Below are 26,423 nucleotides of genomic sequence, written 5' to 3' on the forward strand. Positions count from 1 at the left end.
AAACTTAACATGAGTTCCATCCTTACTTTTGTGTTCATGAGTTTAAAGGCTCTGCTGGGATTTGAACCCAGGATCACCTGTTTACAAGACAGGCGCTTTGACCACTAAGCCACTAAGTAACTCAGCTAACCTGAGTAACTCAGCTCTTACCTGAGTAGCTCAGCTATTACCCGAGTAACTCAGCTATTACCCGAGTAACTCAGCTATTACCTGAGTAACTCAGCTATTACCTGAGTAACTCAGCTATTACCTGAGTAACTCAGCTATTACCTGAGTAGCTGTTGGAGCATCAGAATTTTAATCTGAGGGTTCAAGTCCCTGTTCTGGTGGATTATCTGATGACCACAATTTCTGACTTTTAAGAAACAACCCAGTCTTTTCAATGTTCATCTCATAGTATAAGTATAGTATAATTAGTATTGAGATGAACTTTTGTTATTGACCAAATACTTATTTTCCACTATAATTTGCAAATATATTCTTTAAAAAAATCAGACAACATGACTTTGTTTTTTTTTTTTTTGTCATTCTGTCTCTGTGATGAAAATTACAGGTCTCTTTTATCTTTTTAAGTGGGAGAATTTGCACAACTGGGGCCTCATTTACAACGAGTGCGTTGATTTCAACGTTGGTCCGTGCGTGGAATTCTTGCTTACGCAAAAAAAAATTCAGATGTTGAAAACTGTGCATTCGCCCAAATCCACGCACGTTTCTCTGAACATCACAATCAACGTGGAGTCGAGTGAACATGCAGTTCTGAGAAGAGTTGTGGGTTTATTATGTTCGTAAAGTTTTGTAAATGTTAATATTTAGCGTTAGTGCATCATTACACTCTTTTTTTTTTTCTTGTTTGTAATTTAAGAACCGACACCAGAACTTAAGTTGGTGGGACGAAAAACATCTCCTTGTTCCGTTTTACTGTCACGTGTATGAAATACTAACGGATCAAGCCCAATGTGTATTGAGTCTCATATGGTGGATGTTGATGATCACCTCTGTGCAGAGTTGGTAGTAACGAGTTACATTTACTCCATTACATTTACTTGAGTAAGTTTTGGGACATTTTGTACACTTAGGAGTAGTTTTGAATCACTATACTTTTTACTTTTACTTGAGTAGATTTGTGAAGAAGAAACTGTTGCTCTTACTCCGCTACATTAGGCTACGTTGAGCTGTTACTTTTCTTTTATCCCTTTTATCCGCGTACGCGTCAATCTCATTTTGATTGATTGATTGAAGAATTTATTAGTTGCATAGGATCAGGTACAGTTTCATGACAGTACAGATTCGCTGATACAAAGTCAACTAAAAGGCATTATTCCAAGAAAGCATTACACTTGTTTACATTTTTTTTAACTCATGTAACATTGAATGACAAACAAAAAAACAAAAAAACAAAAACAAGAAACAATAATCAGAAGGAACAGCGGGATGTGCAGTAGAAGCTTTGATTATTCCCAGCTACGAGCAGCAGCCTCCTGTAGGGGCTTTTTAGGGCAGATTTGAAGGAGATTAGGGATTTCTCTCTTTTATGGCTGTCGGTAAGGAATTCCACATGTTGGTAGAATAGGATGCAAACGAGTTTGAACCTTTCTTGGAGTTTACCCTGGGCTGAAAGTGATTTGTGGAGCTGCCTCTAGTGTTATGGTGGTGAACATCTTTTACATTTTGAAAGTATTTAGACAAGTACAAGGGTATTTTGGAGGTGTAATGGATCTTGTACACCAAAATCAATGAAAGAAACTGTACTCTGTCGGCTACCAGGAGCCATCCCACGCTGAGCATATGGTTTGCTGTTAGGTGAGCCCCAGATGGAAGATTGAGCAGAAGCCTTATCAGTTTGTTTTGAGCTGTCTGGAGCTTGGTTTTCAGAGCCTTAGAGGCGTCACGGTACCAGACATGAACTCCATAATCAAAGTGAGGTTGAATGAGTGCCCTTGCCAAAATCTTCAGTGTGTCTCCTATACAAGAATCGGGTTCGTTGGTTGACTTTTTTGACTACCCTAGCAGTCATTTTTTCACTGGAGAGATTTGCTTCTAGGATGCAGCCCAGATAGGTGATTTCAGTTTTGTTTGTGATAACATTGTCACGACATCACTGGGTGATTCTTTGGGAAAAATGTTTGTTTTTGCATGTTTTGTCACATTTACACAGACTCAAACACACACAGAGTTTCTATGAGTTCATGTTTGTTCTAGTTCTGCTGGTTAAAAAAGAAAAGTACAAAGGCTTGACATTTTGTGCTACTTGTGCTTAATTTATTTTTTTATTCTGTTATTTTATTATTTATTAAAGTACTTGAATTTACTTTAAGCTTATTTTAATTTAAGCTATTTTTATTCATTTTAATTTATTTTATTATTTTATTGATTTAATTTGCCTGAAGATGATTATTTTGTACTTTTGTCTGTTTGAATGGTTGTGTTAAAAAATAAATCAGACGTTACTCAACAGTTACTCAGTACTTGAGTAGTTTTTTCACCAAGTACTTTTTTACTTTTACTCCAGTAATTATTTGGATGACTACTTTTTACTTCTACTTGAGTCATATTATTCTGAAGTAACAGTACTTTTACTTGAGTACAATTTTTGGCTCCTCTACCAGCTCTGCCTCTGTGTAACAGTGTGAACAACATAAACTTATATTTAAAACATGAAGCATCACGATCGGATTCCTCCACTCGGATTGTTGCAGCCGCAGGAGAGACCGGTCCAGGTCCTGGTCCTGGTCCTGGTCCTGGTCCAGGTCCAGGTCCAGGTCTGTCGTGTCCTTCACGTGGTCGTGAACTTATTGTTGACGTTAGTTTCCTCATATTCTGCACTTCACTGCATCACCAGTGAGTGTCGCCAACGGACTAAACCTCAGAAAAGTGCGTCCACCAGCCTTAAAGGTATTGTGACATGAAAAACAAATTTTTCTTGATTTTTTGTGTTTTGTTGGGTGTCTTGACATCAATTACATCCAAAAAACAACGAACTTTTAACATTCAGTGTATTGTGTGCTTTCTGGGATTTTCCGCATAATTATGCAAAAACGGCGCATGTGGTTTGGTGGCGGGCCGTGACGTATAGACCCGCTAAATCACCGCCCCCTCCACCCAGCTCCCTGCCTCCTCTCCTCTCCAGCGCACCATAAAGGCTGATTTATGGTTCCGCGTTACACCGACGCAGAGCCTACAGCGTAGGGTTACGCGGCGACGCGCACCATACGCTGACCCTACGGCGTAGGCTCTGCGTCGATTTAACGCGGAACCATAAATCAGGCTTAACACGGAGCTGTTTAGAGCCTCTTTTGTTCTAATCACCGGAGGAAAACTGCTAAAAAGACCCGCGGCCACTGACTGGACTTAAGATAAGGGGACAGTGCTGCTTGCATGCCTTTATTTTTATGATTGTTTGCGGTGGACTGCTTCGCCCTGCTGCTTTTCCGTGCATGCTTCGCCTGTCGCTCCCGGCTTAACTCTCCGACGCCGCTGTGAGCGTATGGCTCGCGGGGAGCTACGGTCCTCTGGTCACGGACTTCTTCCCCGGGCTGTAGTCGCCCTGTCTGGGCTGTGTGTGTGGGTGTTTGTGGTTCGGTGTGCGCGCGTGTGTGTGGAGACGGCAGAAGTGTGTAGCAGTTGGGTTGGAGGAGGTTGGGAGGAGGAGCGGGGCAATGATTGACAGGAAAAGGGGAAAAGGACGCGTTTTTCACGGCGCAAAAAACACCGTCATCTCCAAGCCAGGCATGGAGTACTGAAGTGAAGTTTTTCTTGTTACACCATTTTAGACACATTTGAGGGATGTTGGCCAAGACTTTTAATAGTGTTAAAAGCATGTTAAAAATTATGTCACAATACCTTTAATGTGTGAGTGAAAGACCGAAACTTTCTATGTTCAAATAACTTTTTGAACATCTGACAGGGTTTTTTTTGCTATTGATGAATTTTACTAAATATCCATACAGACTGTTAACACCGTTATGATCTTTTTAATAAATATATGAAAAATTATATACCGTATTGGCCCGAATATAAGACGGGTTTTTTGCATTGAAATAAGACTGAAAAAGTGGGCGTCGTCTTACATTCGGGGTCTAGAAGTTATACCCATTCACACCACTAGATGGCGCCAGATATCTTTAAAGCGAATGCTGAACTTAACTCCGCAGGCCAAAGCCAACCCCTGTCATGAAGAAGAAAAATAAAAAATAGCGCTAAAAAAAGAAAAGAGAAGAAAATAAGAGAAGAGATAACAGAAGATGGATAAGTTATGATGGGCTTTTTCTCTCGAATATATTGTTATAACCATTTGTTTCAGATGTACTGTAATTATTTTCTGTATGAAAATTGAATTTGGTGTTCAAAAAGTCTTTTTTCAAACTTGAGTCTTGAAAAAGAGAGGGTCGTCTTATAATCAGGGTCGTCTTATATCCGGGCCAATACGGTATTTCTGTAAGATTAAGTTTTTTGACAAATCGTCCTCAAACCTGTTAGGCTTGACAAGTACAATCCAAAAAATTCATTGTGCCAAGTTTGGTGTTAATGGAGACTTCAGGTAAAAGGGTACTGAAATTTATTAAATGTACAGACATTGCCAAAAACAGTGGATTTAACATCAAAATATAAAGAAATGTTAAAAGGGGCAAATTTAGCAAAGCATTCGAGGAATCGATCCTGAAAGTTCAGCTCTCAAGGACAAATGGTTGATTACATATATAATACATACACAGGAGTTAGCCAGTGGGAAGAACATCTTCCTAGCTCACATCAGGAATACACAGTGACTGCTGGGTATTTCCTTCTTGGAGACTCTACTTATCCTTTGCAGGACTGGCTCTTGAAACCATTCCATGACCCTGGACGACTGACAGCAGAACAGTCTTTAAGCACAAAGTCAACCGAGCACCAGTGGTCGTGTCACGGCTCAAAAGACAGAAAACCCAAATGCACAACATCAAACGGAGTATCAGAGTCCCAGGCCGACACACGGCCAAAGTTCAGGGGGCCGGGCCGACCGCCGAGACAGTTCCGGAGGCCGCCCTCGGGGCGTAGCAGGCGGGTCAGGAGGTCTGGGAGCGTAGCAGGCGGGTCAGGAGGTTGGTCTGGGGGCGTAGCAGGCGGGTCAGGAGGTCTGGGGGCGTAGCAGGCGGGTCAGGAGGTCTGGGGACGTAGCAGGCGGGTCAGGAGGTTGGTCTGGGGGCGTAGCAGGCGGGTCAGGGGGTCTGGAGGCGTAGCAGGCGGGTCAGGAGGTCTGGGGACGTAGCAGGCGGGTCAGGAGGTCTGGGGACGTAGCAGGCGGGTCAGGAGGTCTGGGGACGTAGCAGGCGGGTCAGGAGGTCTGGGGACGTAGCAGGCGGGTCAGGAGGTCTGGGGGCGTAGCAGGCGGGTCAGGAGGTCTGGGGACGTAGCAGGCGGGTCAGGAGGTCGGTCTGGACCACCGCTGGAGCAGGAACAGGGGGCGATGCGTCCAGGACCACCGCTGGAGCAGGAACAGGGGGCGATGCGTCCAGGACCACCGCTGGAGCAGGAACAGGGGGCGATGCGACCGGGACCACCGCCGGAACAGGAACAGGGGGCGATGCGTCCAGGACCACCGCTAGAGCAGGAACAGGGGGCGATGCGACCGGGACCACCGCCGAAACAGGAACAGGGGGCGATGCGTCCAGGACCACCTCCGGAGCCGGAACAGGGGGCGATGCGTCCAGGACCACCGCCGGAGCAGGAACAGGGGGCGATGCGTCCAGGACCACCACTAGAGCAGGAACAGGGGGCGATGCGTCCAGGACCACCGCTGGAGCAGGAACAGGGGGCGATGCGTCCAGGACCACCGCCGGAGCAGGAACAGGGGGCGATGCGTCCAGGACCACCGCCGGAACAGGAACAGGCTGGGACTGCCGCCGCCGTCTTTTCTCCTGAAGCTGGAGACTCCTGGGTCCATTTTGAGCCAGGTGTGTTCCCCAGAAAGGGGGAAGAGACTGGGGTGGGTCCGGGACCACCTCGGGAACAGCAACAGGCTGGGGCTGGCGGCATGTCCCTGTCCCCTTCAACATACGGTGGTAGGACGCCACTTGGTCACCGTAAAACAGCTCCCACAGATCCACGTTCTTTCCTGGTGGGTCCATGCTGGCTGGGTTCATACTTTTGGCCAGATTGTACTGTCACGGCTCAAAAGACAGAGAACCCAAATGAACAACATCAAACGGAGTATCAGAGTCCAAGAGGCTTTAATCAGGTCAGAGGTAGGCAGGAGTCAAAAACCGGGAAGACGGGCAGATCAGGCAGACAAATCCAAAGGGGCAGGCAAAAATCCAAAAACCGGGAATCAGGCAAAGTCACAGGCAGGCAGGCAGAAACAGACAGAATCAGGAATGCTGGAAAGCTAGGCATGAACGCTAGACAATCTGGCAACTGGCATGTGGAAATGGGCCGGTATATAAAGGGGAACTGATGATCATGGGAACCAGGTGTGCAGATGGGCGGGGAAGCACAGGTGAGGGGAAAGAGAAGATGTCTGGCTGATGAGGGTGGCAGGATCTGGAACAGGAGAGTGATCATGGAAAAAACCTATCCCCAACTGGGAAACCATGACAGGTTGTAGAAGATGAATTCAGCAGGTTTCCCCAGTGAGATCCGACTGGTGAAATGAATGGTGATGACTTCCTGTCCACTACATAATCTGTGTGAAAGTCATGGAAAGACGTATGAAACATCATAGGATGAACCTGCAGCAGCAACACTTCAGCCAGTGGTGGCAGTGGCTCGGGGTGGAGAGGAGGAAGAGATGTTGGAGATGCACTAACGCAGTATTTGTGGAATAGTTAATGCTATAGTTAGATTACATTCTGTATCTCAGAATGGTGTTACAATAAATTTGTGCTTTTTGCAGATATATGGATTTTGTCCATCCATCCATCTTCATCCACTTGATGTGGGACTGGTTAGCGGGGGCAGCAGTCTGAGCAGAGATGTCCAGACTCCCCCCCCCCCCCCCCCCCCACACACATTTCCTCCAGCTCTTCTGGAGGGATCCAGAGATGTTCCCAGGTCAGCCAAAAGACATTCCCTCCGGTGTGTCGTGGCTCTTCTCCTGGTGGGACATGCCAGGAACACCTTCCCAGGAGGTGTCCAGGGGGCATCATATGTTAGTCTTTCAAGTTTTAGGTATGACGTTGTCTGATTATTTTTTTACTGATTACTTTTTTTTTTCTTTTTGCTGTGCTGAGGTGTTTTTTGCAATTCCACACTTCATACTGATCAAATCTTTAGAGTTTATCACTCGTGTGAGTACGTTGGTGCTTCTTTAGATAACTTGATGTGGTAAAAGCTGCTCCACACTGATCACATCTAAACGGTTTTTCTCCAGTGTGAATACGTTGGTGAGTCATTAGATTACCTGATGTGGTAAAAGCTGCTCCACACTGATCACACCTAAATGGTTTTTCTCCAGTGTGAATACGTTGGTGAGTCCTTAGACAATCTCGTCTGGTAAAAGCTGCTCCACACTGATCACAAATGAACGGTTTATCTCCAGTGTGAATACGTTGGTGAATCCTTAGATGATCTTGTCTGGTAAAAGCTGCTCCACACTGATCACACCTAAACGGTTTTTCTCCAGTGTGAATATGTTGGTGAGTCCTTAGATGGCTTTGTTGGGTAAAAGCTGCTCCACACTGATCACAAGTGAACGGTTTTTCTCCAGTGTGAATACGTTGGTGAGTCCTTAGATAACTTGATGTGGTAAAAGCTGCTCCACACTGATCACATCTGAATGGTTTATCTCCAGTGTGAATACGTTGGTGAGTCCTTAGATTACTTTGTTGTGTAAAAGATGCTCCACACTGATCACATCTGAACGGTTTATCTCCAGTGTGAATATGTTGGTGAATCTTTAGCTGACTTGATGTGGTAAAGGCTGCCCCACACTGATCACACCTAAACGGTTTTTCTCCAGTGTGAATATGTTGGTGAGTCCTTAGATGGCTTTGTTGGGTAAAAGCTGCTCCACACTGATCACAAGTGAACGGTTTATCTCCAGTGTGAATACGTTGGTGAGTCCTTAGATTACCTGATGTGGTAAAAGCTGCTCCACACTGATCACAAGTGAATGGTTTATCTCCAGTGTGAATATGTTGGTGAATCTTTAGCTGACTTGATGTGGTAAAGGCTGCCCCACACTGATCACACCTAAACGGTTTTTCTCCAGTGTGAATATGTTGGTGAGTCCTTAGATGGCTTTGTTGGGTAAAAGCTGCTCCACACTGATCACAAGTGAATGGTTTATCTCCAGTGTGAACACGTTGGTGAGTCCTTAGATCACTTGATGTGGTAAAAGCTGCTCCACACTGATCACAAGTGAACAGTTTTCCTCCAGTGTGAATACGTTGGTGAATCTTTAGATTACTTTGTTGGGTAAAAGCTGCTCCACACTGATCACAACTGAAAGGTTTTTCTCCAGTGTGAACACGTTGGTGAATCTTTAGATGATATTTTCTGGTAAAAGCTGCTCCACACTGATCACAACTGAACGGTTTATCTCCAGTGTGAATCATCTTATGTTTTCTCAGACCTGATGAAGTGGTGAGGACTTTCTTGCAGGGATCACAACGATAACTTGTGTGTCTCTCTTTGCATTTATGTTTCTGTAAGGACAGAGAAGAAGAATTAAATCATCTTGTTGGCCGACTCACAAAAGCTTTTCAGTTTCTATAAAGTGTTGTCTGTCTAACCCCTCATTCACACTGAAAGCGCCACGGGCGTCCCGACACCAGCATCTCGCCGCTTGGTGCATTCACACTGAAAGCGTCAGTGCCTGCAGCGGGGCGGGGGTGGGCGGGGTTTCAAGCTGCGCTGCAGAACTGAAGGGAACAGTGGGAACAGCCTACTCATATAACGTACACATCTTCATTTTCCCATAAATAATTAATTTCACCATAGATCACACTTTGGGGCGCCTTCTTTATATTTTAGCGTTATTTCCGGGTATACCGGGTGAATTTGATGCTCCTTAACAAGTTTGGTCCGCGGATCAGCATCAACCGAGCGAGCTCTTGCTCTCGGTGGCTGATTTATGGTTCCGCGTCACACCAACGCAGAACCGACGACGCACACCGCACCTTGTCCCTACGCCGTTGGCTACGCCGTCGATTTAACGCGGAACCATAATTCAGGCGAAGCTGCAGTCTGTTTGCGCTGATCACACACCGGGTCGGAGCGGATTTGGTCATGATGTTTAACCTGTGTTTTGTGATTAATAAGCACAAGTTTTAATTATTTTTCTTTGGATCAATGTAGCAAATAAAATCGTTGGGACCATCCAGCTCCTCAGCCATCAGATACGTGTTTCACATGAGCAGTTCAGGTAAAACGGCAGTCAAACCAGCAAAATGTCATTTTGCTGGATGAAATATATTAATTCCTGATAAAATAAGTATGTTAGTGCACAGCTCTGCTCCTGTACGTATGTTAATCAGTGTACGTTTGTGAGTACAATCAACATTGAGAGTTCTCGCTTCGGGAATCCCGGTGTGTGATTGGACGACGCCTCGGCGTCGCCGCTGCACATTTGCATAAAGTTCAGATTTTTCAACTTTTAAATTGCCGCGCTCTCCGCCCGCCGCCCCCGCCGCTCCCACCGCTCCCGCCGCTCCCACCGCTCCCGACGCCCCCCGACGCCCGTTTTTCATAGACAATGAATGGCAGCCAGACGCCTATGACGCCTGTGACGCTTTCAGTGTGAATGCAGGGTAAAGTGCTTTTATTGACAGCCAGAAACATCTCAGTACGTCAAATCAAAAGTGTAAATGGTTAAAGCTACTAAGACGAAAACCATCAAAATAGTTCATTAATAGGGATGGGTATTGATAAGATCTTCCAACCATTTTTCATTCTGCTTAACGATTCGGTTTTTATCAATTCCCTTATCAGTTCTCATTTGGGAAAAAAGAGTAAAGAAAGAAAAAATTCCTACAGATACAATAGGGCCTTTGCACTGTAAATGCTGTAAATGCTCCCGTCATGACGTCACGACGGGAGCAGATTTCCATAGGTTCAGCCTCTGCTGCTGAAACCACACCCCCAACCAGCTCTCTCCGCCGCTGGAGCATGGATGTATTATGTGCTGGAGCTGCAGCCATTGTTCAGAAGCGGTGACTGTTTTCCACCGGTTTCAACAGCGAGGGAGAGTTAAAATGAGGTTTTGCATCGACATTTACCCTCATAAAAGGATCAGTTCCAACAGCACGGACCCGGCAACTGCACACGAGTCAGCGGTAAGTTCCTTTTTTTATGTTATTTATATTTGTATGATCTTTGCATGGGCTAAGTATTTAGCTTAGCTCTGGAGCCCCGGAGCTGCTGCCGGACCGGACCGTCGAGGAGCTCCGGGTTCGGAGCTCCGAGCCCGGGGGCTCCGGGGGAGCCGGCGGCTCAGTACCGTAATACATTTTTCTTCTGTGGTTTCAGATCTGCCAAGCAATGCACCTGAAGCTGTTCAGACACCTTCAGAAGACGCGCGGTCCTTCCTGAGCCAGCAATAGTGCATACATTTTGTTTATATATTTTAACAATAAAGTTGCCATTTGTGAAAATTCAGTGTTGTGATTTCTTTACAGTTAACATGATTAATTTGTCTTGTAACATAAGTGAAATGATGAGGAATTGGAGTAAATAACCGTGGTGTACCCGTTTAGAATTAAATTAAATCTTCCTGTGTGAATTAGTGTGAAGACGAGGTGATTAAAGGCTGATTTATGGTTCCGCGTTACACCAATGCAGAACGGCCGCTGCTCTGGCCGGAGCGAAAGCTTTGTTCCCTCCCCTGCTACACGTCATTCAAGCAGCCAATCAACGCAGAGCCTCATTATCATAGCCTCCCCTCCCCTCAGAATGAAGCACAGAAAAAGGGGTTAGAAGCGGTAAAACTAGATACAGGGCCCACAGGCTGAATTTCTGATTTATGTAGAAAAAACAAGCTTATTGTTTTTAAGACATTCAAGGCCTGTTTAAAATATACATTAAATGCCATAATATGTCCCCTTTAAGTCCCAGAAAGCGGAAAGAGTCCACTAATGGCACTTTCGCACTAGGACTTACTTGGCCCGACTCGGCTCGGCGCGGCTTTACACGGCTCCACCCATGTGTTTTCGCACTGCCAGGGGAGAAGTGGGCAGGTTGGGGTGAAGCTGCTGTGACGTACTCGATTGCGCAACCGCATTATTCATGTCGGCACAGATGAGAAATCAGCTGGAGCCGGGAGCGGCTGAGAAAAAAACAGCCCGTCTACATCGCTTTTTTAATTTTTTCTCGACAGCCACCAGGTTTATGAACATCTGCACCTCAGAGTTGGATCACCAAACAGACGTTTTGCGCTTTATAATAAAATCGCTGCGAGTCCCCTTGCGCTGACTCCCGCTTCCTGATTCAAACGTCTGACGGCCCCGCCCCCCGACCAATCAGAGGCGCGGAGGTGGTGACGTCAGAAATAGTCCCTTCTCAGCCCGCTTTCAGAACCTCACTGAAATGGTTACAGAAAAAAGTATCGACTTGGAGCGGCTCTACTCGTCTCAGCCCTAGTGCGAAAGCGCAAAACAGGTAGAACCGAGCTGAACTGATACTAATGCAAAAGCGCCATAAGTCCACCTGTGTGTCTCCCAGCATGATGGGAAGGGGAGGGGCTGCGTTCCTCCTGAAATCCACCACCATCTCCACTGTCTTGCGGGTGTTAAGCTCCAAGTTGTTGTGACAGCACCAACTCAGCAACCGCTCGAATCTGCCCAACCTCTGGAGGGGTATAGAGCTGGTCCAGTGTTCCACGACAGGGACGAAAACCGCATTGTTCCTCCTGAATCCGAGGTTCAACTATCGGCCGTATTCTCCTCTCCAGGACCCTGGCGTAGACTTTCCCGGGGAGGCTGAGAAGTGTGATCCCTCTATAGTTGGAACACACTCTCCGGTCCCCCTTTTTAAACAGAGGAACCACCACCCTGGTTTGCCACTCCAACTGTATTGTCCTCTTCCTCCATGCAATGTCGCAGAGGCGTGTGAACCAAGACAGCCCTACGACATCCAGAGACTTGAGGTACTCAGGGCGAATCTCATCCACCCCCGGTGCCACTGAGGAGCTTACGAACTACCTCAGTGCCCTCGGCTTGGGTGATGGATGAGCGCTTCCTCCGAGCCCCAACTCTCTGCTTCCTCAGTGGAAGGCATGTCAGTCGGATTGAGGAGATCCTCAAAGTATTCCTTCCACCGTCCGACAATGTCCCCAGTCGAGGTCAACAGCTCCCCACCAGCACCATAAACGGTGCCGGCAGAGTACTGCTTCCCCCTTCTGAGGCGCCAAAACGGTCCGCTAGAATTTCCTCGAGGCCGACCAAAAGTCTTCCTCCATGGCCTCCCCGAACTCCTCCCAGACCCGGGTTTTTGCCTCCAGGACCGCCCGAGCCGTGGCTCGCTTGGCCTGCCGGTACCCATCTACTGCGTCAGGAGTCCCACCGGCCAACATAGCCCGGTAGGACTCCTTCTTCAGTCTGACGGCATCCTGTACTTCCGGTATCCACCACCGGGTTCTAGGATTGCCGCCACGACAGGCACCGGAGACCTTGCGTCCACAACTCCGAACCGCCGCGTCGACAATGGAGGCAGAGAACATGGTCCATTCGGACTCAATGTCCCCCACCTCCCCCGGGATCCGAGAGAAGCTCTCCCGGAGGTGGGAGTTGAAGATGTCCCTGACAGAGGGCTCGGCCAGACGTTCCCAACAGACCCTCACAATCCGTTTGGGTCTGCCCGGTCTGTCCAACCTCCTCCTCCGCCAGCGCATCCAACTCACCACCAGGTGGTGATCAGTTGACAGCTCAGCCCCTCTCTTCACCCGAGTGTCCAAGACATGCGGCCGAAGGTCAGATGAAACGACAACAAAGTCGATCATTGATCTCCGGCCTAGGGTGTCCTGGTGCCACGTGCACTGATGGACACCCTTATGCCTGAACATGGTGTTTGTTATGGACAAATTGTGACTAGCACAGAAGTCCAACAACAAAACACCACTCGGGTTCAGATCGAGGAGGCTGTTCCTCCCAATCAAGCCTGTCCAGGTATCACTGTCATTGCCCACGTGAGCGTTGAAGTCCCCCAGTAGAACAATGGAGTCCCCAGTTGGAGCACTATCAAGTACTCCTCCCAGTAGAACAATGGAGTCCCCAGTTGGAGCACTATCCAGTACTCCTCCCAGTAGAACAATGGAGTCCCCAGTTGGAGCACTATCCAGTACAGCTCCCAGGGGCTCCAAGAAGGCCGGGTAGGGGAGAACGGGGTGATTTGAGCCTGTGGGGAAGTTGAGCCACCCCTTGTTTATGAACAACCATAGACAAATTTGGTCAAGTGACCACGTGTGTTTGAAGAGTCATCCATAGTACTCTCCCTGTGATGGAGAGAGGCTGATCGAGTAAGTGGTAAGCATATTTATGTTCAAAAAACTGTTTTTTGCCGTTCAAAGTGAATTTTTCATGTTCAAGGAGTCGTGATTCTCGCGTCTGAAAAATTTAAGACAAGTTTGAACAAATCTCACATATGTGTTAGTGGATTAGGAAGTTATAATATGAGGCTATACTTTTAGCATGATGTTAGCTCTAAACTGCTGGATGATAGGGCTGCAACGATTCGTCGACAAAAATCGATAATCAAAATTGTCTACAATGAATTCCATTGTCGACAATTGTCGCCAGACGTGTTTTTCCAACGGAGTGAGGCGTCTCACTTCAATACAATCTCTGCCGAGAGTCGCGCATGCGCGATAGCGTCTCTGCCGAGCGGTAGCGGGTAAACAATAATGACGACGTCCCGTCCTGTAGCAGCTACATGTAACAAAACTTCTAAAGTTTTGGAGCCTTTGGAACCTTATCACGGGAGCCCGTTGGTAATGCACAAGCATTTGAAGAGAAAGCACGTCGGATCTGGGTGACGGGTTCAACAAATGATACACCAGTTCAACCCAGAGAACGTCCTGCCATCCAGAACCGATTTCACCCACTTGATACAGAAAAAATATGAGACGTTTATTTTATTTTTTATATAACAGATTTGGCTGTTCTTAAAAAATTAAAAATAATGGACAGAGGTTTATTTAGGCTGCGTCCCAATACTCCCCCTCGCCCTCGTTTTCTTCACTAACCCTAACTTTTGCGCGTTCCCGTGAAGGTAGTGGTGTCCCAATTCCTCTTTTCACCTAGGGGGAGGGGGCATAACGAGGGCTAGGGGCTGAGAATAGCCCCTTCAAATCGAGGGATTTCAGATGCTGACTTGGCGAGCGAGGGGGTATGAACATTTCCCAGAATGCTTTTCGTCGTCATTTGCGGACTGAATCAAAAAAAAAAACATGGAGGACATTTCTTGTTTTTTTGGGAATAAAATCAATATTTTGAGTTAGTTTCTGCATAAAAATGCGTTTTGATTACATTTCCTTTTGCAAACCGATATTTTACTTTCATAATATTCACTCAGTGAATGTACATAATCCCTTTTTTGTCCGTTGTTCGCTAAGATCGCGCCGGAATATAGTTACGTAACCTACGTAAGCTACGCCGTAGGTTACGTCTATTTAAAGCTCGCCGACCGAGGAAAAGGAAAAAGGAAAAGTTTTTTTGAGTCAAACGGCGACCCGCAAAGAGCAGGAGGATATTGAAAAGAAAACCCACAAATGTAAGTATAATGTCCCATGGAATTAAAAAAAAAAAGTTTTGTAATCACAGTGCTTTTGTATGTTTGTATGAACAGTACATAGAAATCCAGGGTAGATAACATTGCCGTGTCCTGTTAACTACTCGTTAACTCTCATATTTTCTACAAATTTGTTGGATATTTCACATTAGCAACGTTATTTGGGGGGGGGGGGTTACGAAGTAATAACGTTGCTTGCTGCCTTGTTATCATAGTTCAAACATGTTTTTTTTTGTTAGTTTTTTTTACGAGGACGTTTGTGCATTGCAGTAATCACATTTCATTCCAGGGACTCCGGATCAGGTCCGACACCTAATAAGGTTTAGGACTAGCAACAAGGAGATTTTTACTAAGAAATATGCTGCTAAACCACTGTGGGAGTGAGTGATCTAGCTATCTGCTTGCAGAATATCTGTGATGGGGTCCTTAAGCATGGTATAACTACTATTCATCACTGAAAATCTTTAAAAAAAAAATAAGGTAAGCAATGGTTATGGTAAGTAATATTATCTGCTAAAGAGATGATGCTTAACAAAAAAAAAATACATGTAAAGTATTTATTAATAATCTTCTGTAAATTGTGTGTGTGTGTGTGTGTGTGTGTGTGTGTGTGTGTGTGTGTGTGTGTGTGTGTGTGTGTGTGTGTGTGTGTGTGTGTGTGTGTGTGTGTTCCGGGACAGACAGTGGGGAGGACACAGCAGCCTCATGGCCTTTCTACGAAGATATGCATGAGGTTTTGGGGTCCAGACCTTCAATCCAGCCTCCATGTTTGTTGGCCTCTTATGAAGATCCCTCGCAAATACTCATGGTAAGTTTAGCAGTAAAAAAGCACAATCTTATTCCCCAGTCCTTCTTCCTATAGCTAGCTTGTGCCACGACCGGTGGTTCTCCTGATTGTGAGTAATAAAACACTACAGTACCTGAAGATCTAACTGTTATTTTCTTTTCAGAACATAATCGACCCTCCATCCTCACCGGTGTCCTCTCTGACAAATTCAGAGGAAAGCACAGAGGTAATTTTTATTTATACAGTGATAATGAACCTGGTATGATGTTGTGGGTGTGTATGATAGTCCAGTCATGTGTGTAATCAACATGTGTATCCATCTTTTTTATCTCAGAACACTTTGGAAGACGCCAGCACATCGGCCTCAAGCTCTGCCTCACCAGCTGGAAGAGGAAGCTGGAAGAGGAAGCTGGAAGAGGAAGCTGGAAGCTTCAGGCATCAGGTCCACTTTCCCCCCGATCCCCCCAAAAAAAGAAACTCTCCATGCAGGACTTCCTTCAAGCTGAGGCCGCCAAAGAAGACAGAAGATGTCAAAAGAATGAAGAACACATGGACAGGTTCCTGAACCTTTTAGAGAAAATGGTGGACCAGACACCTCATCAGCAGTAGCAGCACATACACTGCAAACTTTTTTTTTTGTAAATATTTCTTTGCAAATTTTTTTATATGGAACAGCACCTTTCTTTGTTTTGCGTGCAGATTCTCTCACTATCCTTATTTTACTATTGATCTTGTTGTACAGTTTATAATTTGAGACATTACCTTACTTTGAGAAACCCCAGAAAAGAAAACTGTTGTGTAACAAGTTTTATTAGACAATTTAAAAGTATTTCCAAGTGAGTAAAACCACACAAGTACAAAACTATTTACACATCAATCAATCAATCAATCAATCTTTATTTATAAAGCCCTTTACAACACACAGGGTGACCAAAGTGCTTTCCATTAAAATCCACATTAAAACAAAACAATTTAAAAACAACATAATAAAACCATTAAAATTAAATTAAGAATATTTCACATCAATACTATGTATTAAAAGCCAGTCTAAATAACCAGGTTTTCAGTCTGGATTTAAAAACCCCAAAGTCAGTGATGGTGCGCATTTCTGGGGGCAGCTTATTCCAGAGCCTGGGTCCAGCTACCGAGAAGGCCCGATCACCCCAGAGTTTAGTCCTGGTCCTGGGGACTTCCAGTAGGAGCTGAGTTGAGGACCGTAGGCCTCTAGTGGAGTTCTGAACACGCACTTGTTCACATAAATAAAGAGGGGCAAGCCCATTGAGGGCTTTAAAAACAAAGATTAAAATTTTAAAATCAATTCTAAAAGAAACAGGAAGCCAGTGAAGAGCAAATAAAACCGGAGTGATGTGTTCGCGACGTCGAGTACTAGTTAAAAAGCGTGCAGCAGCATTCTGAACAAGCTGAAGACGGTTAAGAGAAGACTTGGAGACACCAACATACAACGCATTGCAGTAGTCAATTCTAGAGCTTATAAAAGCATGAATGGTTTTTTCCAAGTCTGCACGATTTAAGAATGGCTTCACTTTTGTTAAAACCCGTAACTGATAAAAACTGGTCCTGACCACGCTGTCAATTTGCTTGTCAAATTTTAAGCTGCTATCAAAAATAACTCCAAGATTCCTCACAGATGTTTTTACTTTAAAAGATAGATCACCAGAGTGTGGTGAATCACCAAATAAAATACATTCTGTTTTACTTTCATTTAGGTGCAGAAAATTTCGCCCCAACCACATTTTAATTTCTGCAATGCAGTCATAAAGGGTTTGAAGAGCACCACTTTTGTTTGGGAGCACAGGAAGATAAATTTGCAGGTCATCTGCATAGCAGTGAAAAGATAGGTTGTGCCTGGCTATGATAGAGCCCAAAGGCAACATGTAAAGAGAAAACAATAAAGGGCCCAGTATGGAGCCTTGGGGCACACCACAGAACAAAGGAGCAGCAGAGGAGGACAGGTCGCCGATCATTACAGAAAAACTTCTGTTTGTCAGGTACGATTTAAACCATTTCAGTGCTGTGCCACGAATACCAGCACACTGATTAAGGCGAGACAAGAGGATTGAATGATCCACTGTATCAAATGCCGCTGTCAGGTCTAACAAAACTAAAACTACAGGACATTTGGCATCAACAGAAAGGGCAATGTCATTATGCACTTTCAACAGTGCGGACTCAGTGCTATGCCTTGTCCTGAACCCAGACTGAAATTTTTCAAGCACACGGTTATTTTCTAAAAACGATTGCAGTTGATTAAAAACAATTCTCTCGATGACCTTTGAAATAAAAGATTATATATGCACGATATGAGCAAAACCCACATAACCGAGCATTAATTTCAGCAAATTTCTTAACAGGCGTTATTTGGATAAACTGAGCCCCGGTTGCGGATCTTAAGGTTACCTTTATGCCTGAAAAAATATTAAAACTTAATAAAGTGCCATATTAACAGCGCTACAGCTGAAATTAAAACAGCTTTTAGCTCTCTGCTTCCTGATCAGGGTGGGGATGAAAACGAGGGGTAGGGGGAGAAATGGGACAGGCACCTGGGCCAAGTGCCCTAAAATCTCCCCCTTCTTTTTTAGGGCTTAGGGAAGAAAAGAAGTGCGAGTGGAGAAAAGAAGGGCGAGTGAAGTTGAATTGGGATTGGGCCTTATTCTGCGGCAAAAGTCGCAAGAAGAATCCCCGAGTTCACCAGCGCCCCCTACCGTGAGGCAGGAGAAGTGCGTGCCTCCCCCGTGCCTCTTTTCAGCCGTTTTATGATTGCGCCGGCACAAGAAACACATTACTTTATTTATTTTTATTTTTATTTTTTTTTATTTTTTTTTTGCCTTTTTCTCTTACCTTTTATACATGTTTTTATATTTGATGTAGTGTATGTTGTTGTCTTTATACCCTGTGGGACATTTGAGCCTGTAATAAAGTTTATATATATTACACACATATGGTTGCTGTTCATTATATAAATCAGCTTGACTATGGAAACTTATTTCATACAGCAAACGTGTTTGAAAATGTTAATAATGACATACAAAGAGACAGCGGTCTGGTCTCACTACATGACATTGCAGCACAGATAGCCGAGTGATTCCTCCATGGGGAGGCTCAGCGCTGCGCTGCCTCGTCGCCCGTATCTTCTCAGCATATGAATGGCAAATGTGAACATTCGGGATTTTGAGGAAAAAATAATCTAAAAATGGTGAAGTTAAATGGAAAATTACTTTATAGTACAAATCAATTGATAAATATAAATTTTTTATTTTTTTATTTTACATTTCTTTCTTTCCATGTGCCTCCCCTGCCTCCTCTGACCGCACGTCACTGTTAAATAGTTTATTTCATCGTTTTGAGGAGAATCTCCTGCGGATGTCCTAAATCTGTGTTGCCAGGTTGGGCAGGTTTCAGCCCAATTGACCTGAAAAATATATATTTGGGCTGCTTTTCCTGGTTTTGACTAAATCTTTAGGAGAAATTATTAACAAAAAAAGTTTCCATTATGGCAGAGAAAAGTAGAAACATACACAATAAACTCACTGATAATATATTTGCTTTAATCTACTCAATTTTATTGTAGTTTTTGTTTGGAGCCTGAACTTTTTTTAGGGTATTTAGTTATGTGAAGATGAAATGTATTACGCATTTAATCATTTATAGTTTTAACAGAGAATGTAAGATTCGGGCTGGTTTTTCATTTTTTCGGTGGGTTTTACGTTGCATTTGGGCTGGAACCTGTCAGATCTGGCAACCTCAGCACTGGATTTCTTAAAGACTCGTCTTTTTGGTCACAATAAACTTGCTCTCATCAACGGCGATGTCCCTCTGGATTGAGAGCAAGGTGAGGTTTGAGAATCTGGCCCCGTCCCTGCAGCCCAGAGAGTTTTTAATCAACTTCAGCTGCTGAAACTCAGCATGACTTTAAGGCCCAATCCCAAACTCCACCCTAAACCCTCAAGCCCTGAGCCCTCACAGACTTTCAGTGATGTCAGCGTCAGGGTGTGAGGGCTCCAAATGGTAGAAATAGGAATGGGACACACTTAGCAGAAACCGGAAACACGCCAGACCAAAATGTCACGTGCCGGTATTAGAAGTTTGGGAATGATCATCCGGATGTTTGAAAACAAAGTGGTAGCCTATATAAAGGAGCATACAATTCAACAAAGAACACAATTTAAACATGAGCACAGTACAATATGTATTTCCTTGTTAACATTGTCTTTCTTTCAATCTACCCATACCAGCACATCCAGTATGCCAGGATCAATCGCCCAGTAATTTCATTTTTGTAAGCGCGTGTAAACTGAGTTAAATATTCCAGCTGTGTTATGACCAACTAAGATTACTTTCCATTTTTCAGCATGATGTCTTTTCATTTTTGTAAGAGCGTGTAAACTGATGGTAACCTGAGATAAATATTACAGTTATATTATCACTATTTACTGCAACGTTTTTGTTCAACTTGCTGAAATTGTTTAAATTTTGTGGTCATAAATAAATGAATAACCAAATTACTGCTTGACTTGTTTGTGTTGGATCTAAAACTATCTTGCTAGTATTTACATGTATGCATTTCTGTTAACAAAGGAAATCTTAATTCAAACTGTACTCAGATTAAAGTAAAGCAAGTCTTGTTTATTCAACACCAGCAGGTCAACTGAGGATTTGTCTAATATAAAATGAAATTGAACCTCAAATTATGAATGAAAAAATGATGAAGAAAACTACATTTTGTCCTCCATCTTCCCACAAATGTAAATTAACTTAGATAACTGGTCATCCCTCTTCCTTTCCCTCTTCCTCCTTTTCATCCAGCTCCCTCAGCCTCTTTTCCTCTTTAGTGTTGAAGAAAGTCCAAAACGTCATTTCTCCTTTTTTTGGTTTTGGTTTTCTTCCCTCCGTTTGAATGAATGAATGAGTGAATGAAAAACTTTATTTCGAACATGCTCACAAAGAAAAGAAAAATGAAATACATATATAGCCTATAAAGAACGATAGTTAAATGATATGTTTGTTGGTCGCTCCTTGTTTGTAAAGGAAATAATAGGACCGTTGAAAAATCATCACGGGACAACAGTTTCTGAATATAAATCACCAGTGGGATATGTATTTATCTTAACAGTTGAACTTCTTTCTTCTCTCAGTCGCACATGTTCCTTTTCCTCCGCCCCCTGTTTTGTTTCCATTCTCCCTGGTAACCTCCTTTCATGTCACAACGCAATGAACTGTGGGTAATTCCCTTTCCCAAAGGCTGCGTCCCAATTCTCCCCCTCGCCCTCCTTTTCTTCCCTAACCCTAACTTTTGCGCGTTCCCGTGAAGGTAGTGGTGTCCCAATTCCTCTTTTCACCTAGGGGGAGGGGGCATAACGAGGGCTAGGGGCTGAGGATAACCCCTTCAAATCGAGGGATTTCACATGCTGACTTGGCGAGCGAGGGGGTATGAACATTTCCCAGAATGCTTTTCGTCGTCATTTGCGGACTGAATCAAAAAAAAAAACATGGAGGACATTTCTTGTTTTTTTGTGAATAAAATCAATATTTTGAGTTAGTTTCTGCATAAAAATGCGTTTTGATTAAATTTCTAATTGCAAACCAATATTTTACTTTCATAATATTCACTCAGTGAATGTACATAATCCCTTTTTTGTCCGTTGTTCGCTAAGATCGCGCCGGAGTAAAGGCTGTTAGGTTACGCCGTAGTAGGGCTGTGCGATTAATCGATTTTAAATCTAAATCGGATTTATTCTTCACATCGATGTTAAAAAAAAGGAAATCGGAAAATTGGTTTTCCTTTTTTGCAGCTGCTGCATTACAGACAGAGCTCGTCTAGTCATCTTTGTTTGGTCGTAAAATTGTAAATGTTGTCACTTTACTAAACTCAAGGAGGATTTACAGGATCTTTCAATTGCACTTCATTCCCAATAGGGACATTTGTTTGCTATTTTTCTTTAAAAATAAGATAAAATATTTGAAACAATTTATTCCATTGTCTTTTGTAGTTTTACCAAAAAAATCGAAATCGAAATCGAAAATCGGGTTTTCAGAGAAAAAAAAAAAATCGGGATTTTATTTTTGTCCAAAATCGCCCAGCCCTACGCCGTAGGCTACGTAAGCTACGCCGTAGGCTACGTAACCTACGCCGTAGGCTACGTAAGCTACGCCGTAGGCTACGTAAGCTACGCCGTAGGCTATGTGTGAATGCGTTTGAATGTGTATGAATGTTGGTGGTGGTCGGAGGGGCCGTTTGGCGCGATATGGCAGCCACGCTTCCGTCAGTCTGCCCCAGGGCAGCTGTGGCTACAAATTGTAGCTTACCACCACCAGAGAGAATGTGTATGAATGAATAATGATCTATGTAAAGCGCTCTGGGTGCCTTGAAGGGCGCTATATAAATCCAAGTCATTATTATTATTATTATGTAAGCTACGCCGTAGGCTACGTAAGCTACGCCGTAGGCTACGTAAGCTACGCCGTAGGCTACGTAAGCTACGCCGTAGGTTCTGCGTCGATTTGACTCGCCGACCGAAGGCAAACAGGCAGACTCGTCTCAGAGAAATAGAGAGAAATAATCCTGTGACTCGTCAGATTTGTTTTGGATGTTTCTGATATAATAGTCTTCAGAAACCACAAAGTAATCCAGCTGTTATCTGGGTAATTTACACACTTTCAGATAAAGTTGTAGAAGATCACACCAGAATAAAGGGATTTATGGTTCCGTGTTACACCAACGCAGAGCCTACAGCGTAAGGTCTGCGTCGATGTACGCAGCGACGCGCGCCTTACGCCGTACCCTACGCCGTAGGCTCTGCGTCGATTTAACGCGGACCCAAACTCCGGAGCCGGCAGACAGACATCTCTAAATTTCGGAGTAAATTTCTTAACAGGCGTTATTTGGATAAACTGAGCCCCGGTTGGGGATCTTAACGGTTACTTTTATGCCTGAAAAAATATTAAAACTTAATAAAGTGCCATATTAACAGCGCTACAGCTGAAATTAAAACAGCTTTTGGCTCTCAGCTTTCTGATCAGGGTAGGGATGAAAACGAGGGGGAGTAGGAGAAATGGGACAGGCACCTGGGCCAAGTGCCCTAGATCTCAAGTGCCCTAAAATCTCCCCCTTCTTTTTTAGGGGGTAGGGAAGAAAAGAAGTGCGAGTGGAGAAAAGAAGGGCGAGTGAAGTTGAATTGGGATTGGGCCAAAGTGTACGGGGATGCTGACTTGCGGGAAGGGGGCAGTAAGGGCTCAAAATGGCTGCCGGGAGCCCTCGCGCACTTGACCACTTGAGGAATGGGACAGCCCTAAGCCCTTACGCAAGGTGCGGGAGCGCGCACGTAAGTCTGCGAGTCTGTGAGGGTGCGGATTGGGATTGGGCCTATTGCTGCGTTCCATTTACCTCGGAAGTCGGAACTCGGAACTGGGAATGACGTCACAGCCGAGTTATCAGCGTTCCAGTTACAAAGTAGGTAAACAAGTTTGTAGTTCGCATATACCACATGAAAAATGTAAATTACACTATAGCAGCATATATATGCCGAACAATACTTGTATACGACTGATTTAGTGTGACCAAAACTAGAATGAAGTGCTACGGATTTTTACAGAGCTCTCTGCTACTGTTTACAACCGGGGCAGCCATCTTGGAACGTGAACTCGGGGGTGGTGAAGATTCTCCCACTTTCATTGTGGGAAATCCCACTTCGAGGGGCGTTCCAGTTGAAAATTCCGACTGGGAACTAGGAAATCCCCACTTCCGAGGACAAATGGAACGCGGCATATGGCTCTGATGCGACAACTGGCTCGACGCATTGCTACGGCGAAGCCTACAGCCGCGTTTATACTTGCAGTTCAGAACGCGTACGCGAGACGCAGGATACGCGTGACGTCACGTCTCGCGTATCCTGCGTATCCTGCGTACATTTGACGCGTCGACGTGCACGTTCTCAAAAAGACACTGAACGCGTACGCGACCTGCAGTTCTCGCTCTGGCCGCTAGTATCGCTGTTCCCGGTCTGATCCCGGCTGGCACGATTATGCTGCTCTCCCCTGGAGAAAGTTCCCCGTGCATATATTTATGCAATATTTAACTTCCCCCCAGGGTTTCCGTTGTCCGGTAAAATATGCCGAAGTCCGGTATTTTATAATCTCTCCGGTCAAAATACTCACTGGTGCTGCGGGACTAGAGTCCCCGGGAGTACCGCGGATGGCGAGCCCCGGCCGCCGAGCCCCGGCCGCCGAGCCCCGGCGACCGAGCCCCGGCGACCGAGCCCCGGCGGAGGTACGCGCCGAGCCTCGGTGCCTCCCGGAGCCGGGAGGAAGCGGAGCCGGGAGCCAGGAGTCAATTGACGGGACTTATTTTATTTTAAATACTCTGTTTTTCAATAAAAATACTATTGAATGACTTGGAATCATATTAGGAACAATACATTTTTTGACCATGTTAATCTTTCTTATATATTGACATCTACTTCTCCATATGAACCTAAAATTAACTGGATTTATTGTTTCGTCATTCTTGTTGAGATGGGTGAGGAGAATGCTGGATAAATTAGTCTGGAAAGACTATCCACTTTTGATAATAAGCAATAATAATAAGATAAGATAAAATAGTCCTTTATTACTCCCTCAACGGGGAAACTCACGTAGCAGAAGTACACACACACACACACAGGGAAGGGGGTAAAACAGTAATATAAATAAGTAATACACATTAAAAAAAAGAGTAATAATAATAATAATAATGTTATGGTTTTCTTTAGCTTCCTTCTAGGCACCCAGAGCTTTACAGAGATCATTATTCATTCACACACATCCTCCCCGGTGGTAGCTCCGTCTGTAGCCGCAGCTGCCCTGCAGACTGACGGGAGCGTGGCTGCCATATCGCGCCTAACGGCCCCTCTGACCACCACCAACATTCATACACACTCATACACATTCACACGATGTTATAATCTCCTACATCATCCAATATTGTCCTGTAAAAGTGTTCGTTTTTCTAATCTGCTACCGCTGCTGCTGCTACTACTTCTGTTACTTAATATAAGTAGCTTTTCCAACTGTTGCTCTGCTTACTGCCCCCTATCGGTCACCATCGGTATGACAGGCTCTACTCGGGTGGTACGCGAGGTCAGCGCGAGGTACGCAGTGGAGCATGAACAGACACAAAGCAGGCTACGCAGGCTACGCAAGTTACGTGCGTAGAGTATATTTCCGGCTGTAAGCGTAGGATACGCGTCGACGCGCCGCCCTCCCTGCCCCCCCCGCCTGCTCCGCTATCACGCGGAACCATAAATCAGCCTTAACTGCTGGTCCGTGTTTCCTCCACATTCACACATTCAGACGGAAACACGTTTAAAACACGTTTGTGACCTGCAGAACCTGCAGAACCTGCAGAACCTGGACCTGAACACTGACCTGCAGACCAGAGGAAGATCCCGCTCTGGTCCTGATGCTGGACTCCTGGTCCCGGTCCATCTCCGAGTCCTAGTCCTGGTTCTGATCCTGCAGATCTTCAATCGCTTCTTCTTCTTCTTTTGATTTTATTGGCGGTTGGCAAACAGCTTTCGGGTGCATTACCGCCACCCACTGATCTGGAATATGGACTAGGTATCTAAACGATCTCTAATGTATTCAAAATGAATGTATGTCAAACAATACAAACAAAACAAACAACACATTGACTTCCCCTAGCTTTCTTATTTCCTGCTTTAACACATCTCTCTCTGTTATATATTTGTTGCAGTCTAATAGAATATGGTCCACTGTTTCCTCCTCTCCACAATGTTCACACTTTCCTGTATTATGTTTTTTTTATTAAAAATAGAGATCTATTCAGCCCAGTATGCCCATTCCTTAATCTTGTCATTACTCTTTCCTCGGTCCTGTTCCGCCCGCCTGATCCTGCATTCCCAACTAATGGTTTATTTTTAAAAAGATACCGTCCTTTACTTTCTTTGTTCCACTCATTTTGCCACTTTTTCCTGATTTGTCTCTTTATCACCCCTTTGACTTCTGATTTGCTGATGTTCACATGGAGTTGATGTTCACTCCTCAAAGCCCCTTTGGCTGCTCCATCTGCCCTCTCATTCCCTTCAATCCCCATGTGTGCAGGAACCCACACAAAAATGACGGACAATTGCATATGCTTAAATCTAAATAATGGCATCATTATTTCAAATAATAAGTCTTCTCTGCATGTGGTGTTGCAATAAAATAAGCTTTTTAATGCTGCTGCTGAATCTGATAGTATAACCACTCTTTCTGGCCTGCTGTCCTCTACCCACTGCAATGCAATTATTATAGGAGTCATTCTATAATTAGGGGTACATGTCATGTCCATGGGCTGTATTTATCAATTTTACTGAATATTCACTTAAAGCAATGATCCACTTTATTTCAGGGCACATTTCTCTTTCATTTAATAGAAAAATGTCAACAGATTCCATCATTTATTTAAAAAAAAAATGCTTATTCCATACTGGATTTTGTTGTTTTTGTGCTGTCCGATTTGCTAAATGTCAGGTTTGGCTCTTCAGATTAACACTAAAATACATTTTTTTGTATTTAATTTCCATCATTATTTGTTCAAAATAATCATTAAAATATGAGAAAGGTGTTTTAAAAACTATTTGGTTCATGCATGTACATTAAATCATCCACTTTGTGTGTGTCCGAGAAATCTCTGTCAACTGTGTTACCCATTGAAAAACCCCTATAAATCAGCAATGGTTTGCTCCAAAGTCACATGTCCAGAATGATATGATGTCCCTTCCTTCAGGGAGGGAGATTTGAAGACAGTGTGGTAAATTTCTACTTCTCCTCTTCAATATTTCATCAATATTATTGTGTGCACATAGAGTGGGTTAATTGGTCGTCAACTGTGTTATCAACATGTTCTTGTGAACTTGCTTTACATGTTATTTTTACAAAAATA

The 26,423-nt window shown here is 44.4% G+C and overlaps 2 protein-coding genes across 2 annotated transcripts in view; both read right to left on the bottom strand.

Annotated features, from left to right (window-relative positions):
* The window catches only part of LOC133442600 (NACHT, LRR and PYD domains-containing protein 14-like), a gene marked incomplete at its 3' end in the record, with an annotated part of 198,147 nt that overhangs the window by 126,043 nt on the left and 45,681 nt on the right, over positions 1 to 26,423 (bottom strand). The gene's annotated exons all lie outside the window — the stretch shown is intronic.
* LOC133442182 (zinc finger protein 665-like) lies at positions 7,118 to 24,964 on the bottom strand. Its single transcript, XM_061720134.1, has 2 exons — positions 24,905 to 24,964; positions 7,118 to 8,621 (listed from the first exon to the last, which is right to left on the bottom strand). The coding sequence occupies exons 1-2, from the start codon at positions 24,962 to 24,964 to the stop codon at positions 7,245 to 7,247; spliced, it is 1,437 nt and encodes a 478-aa protein (XP_061576118.1). The 3' UTR covers positions 7,118 to 7,244.

Source organism: Cololabis saira, chromosome 4 (assembly GCF_033807715.1).
Source record: "Cololabis saira isolate AMF1-May2022 chromosome 4, fColSai1.1, whole genome shotgun sequence".
In the NCBI taxonomy this organism is placed as follows: domain Eukaryota; kingdom Metazoa; phylum Chordata; class Actinopteri; order Beloniformes; family Belonidae; genus Cololabis; species Cololabis saira.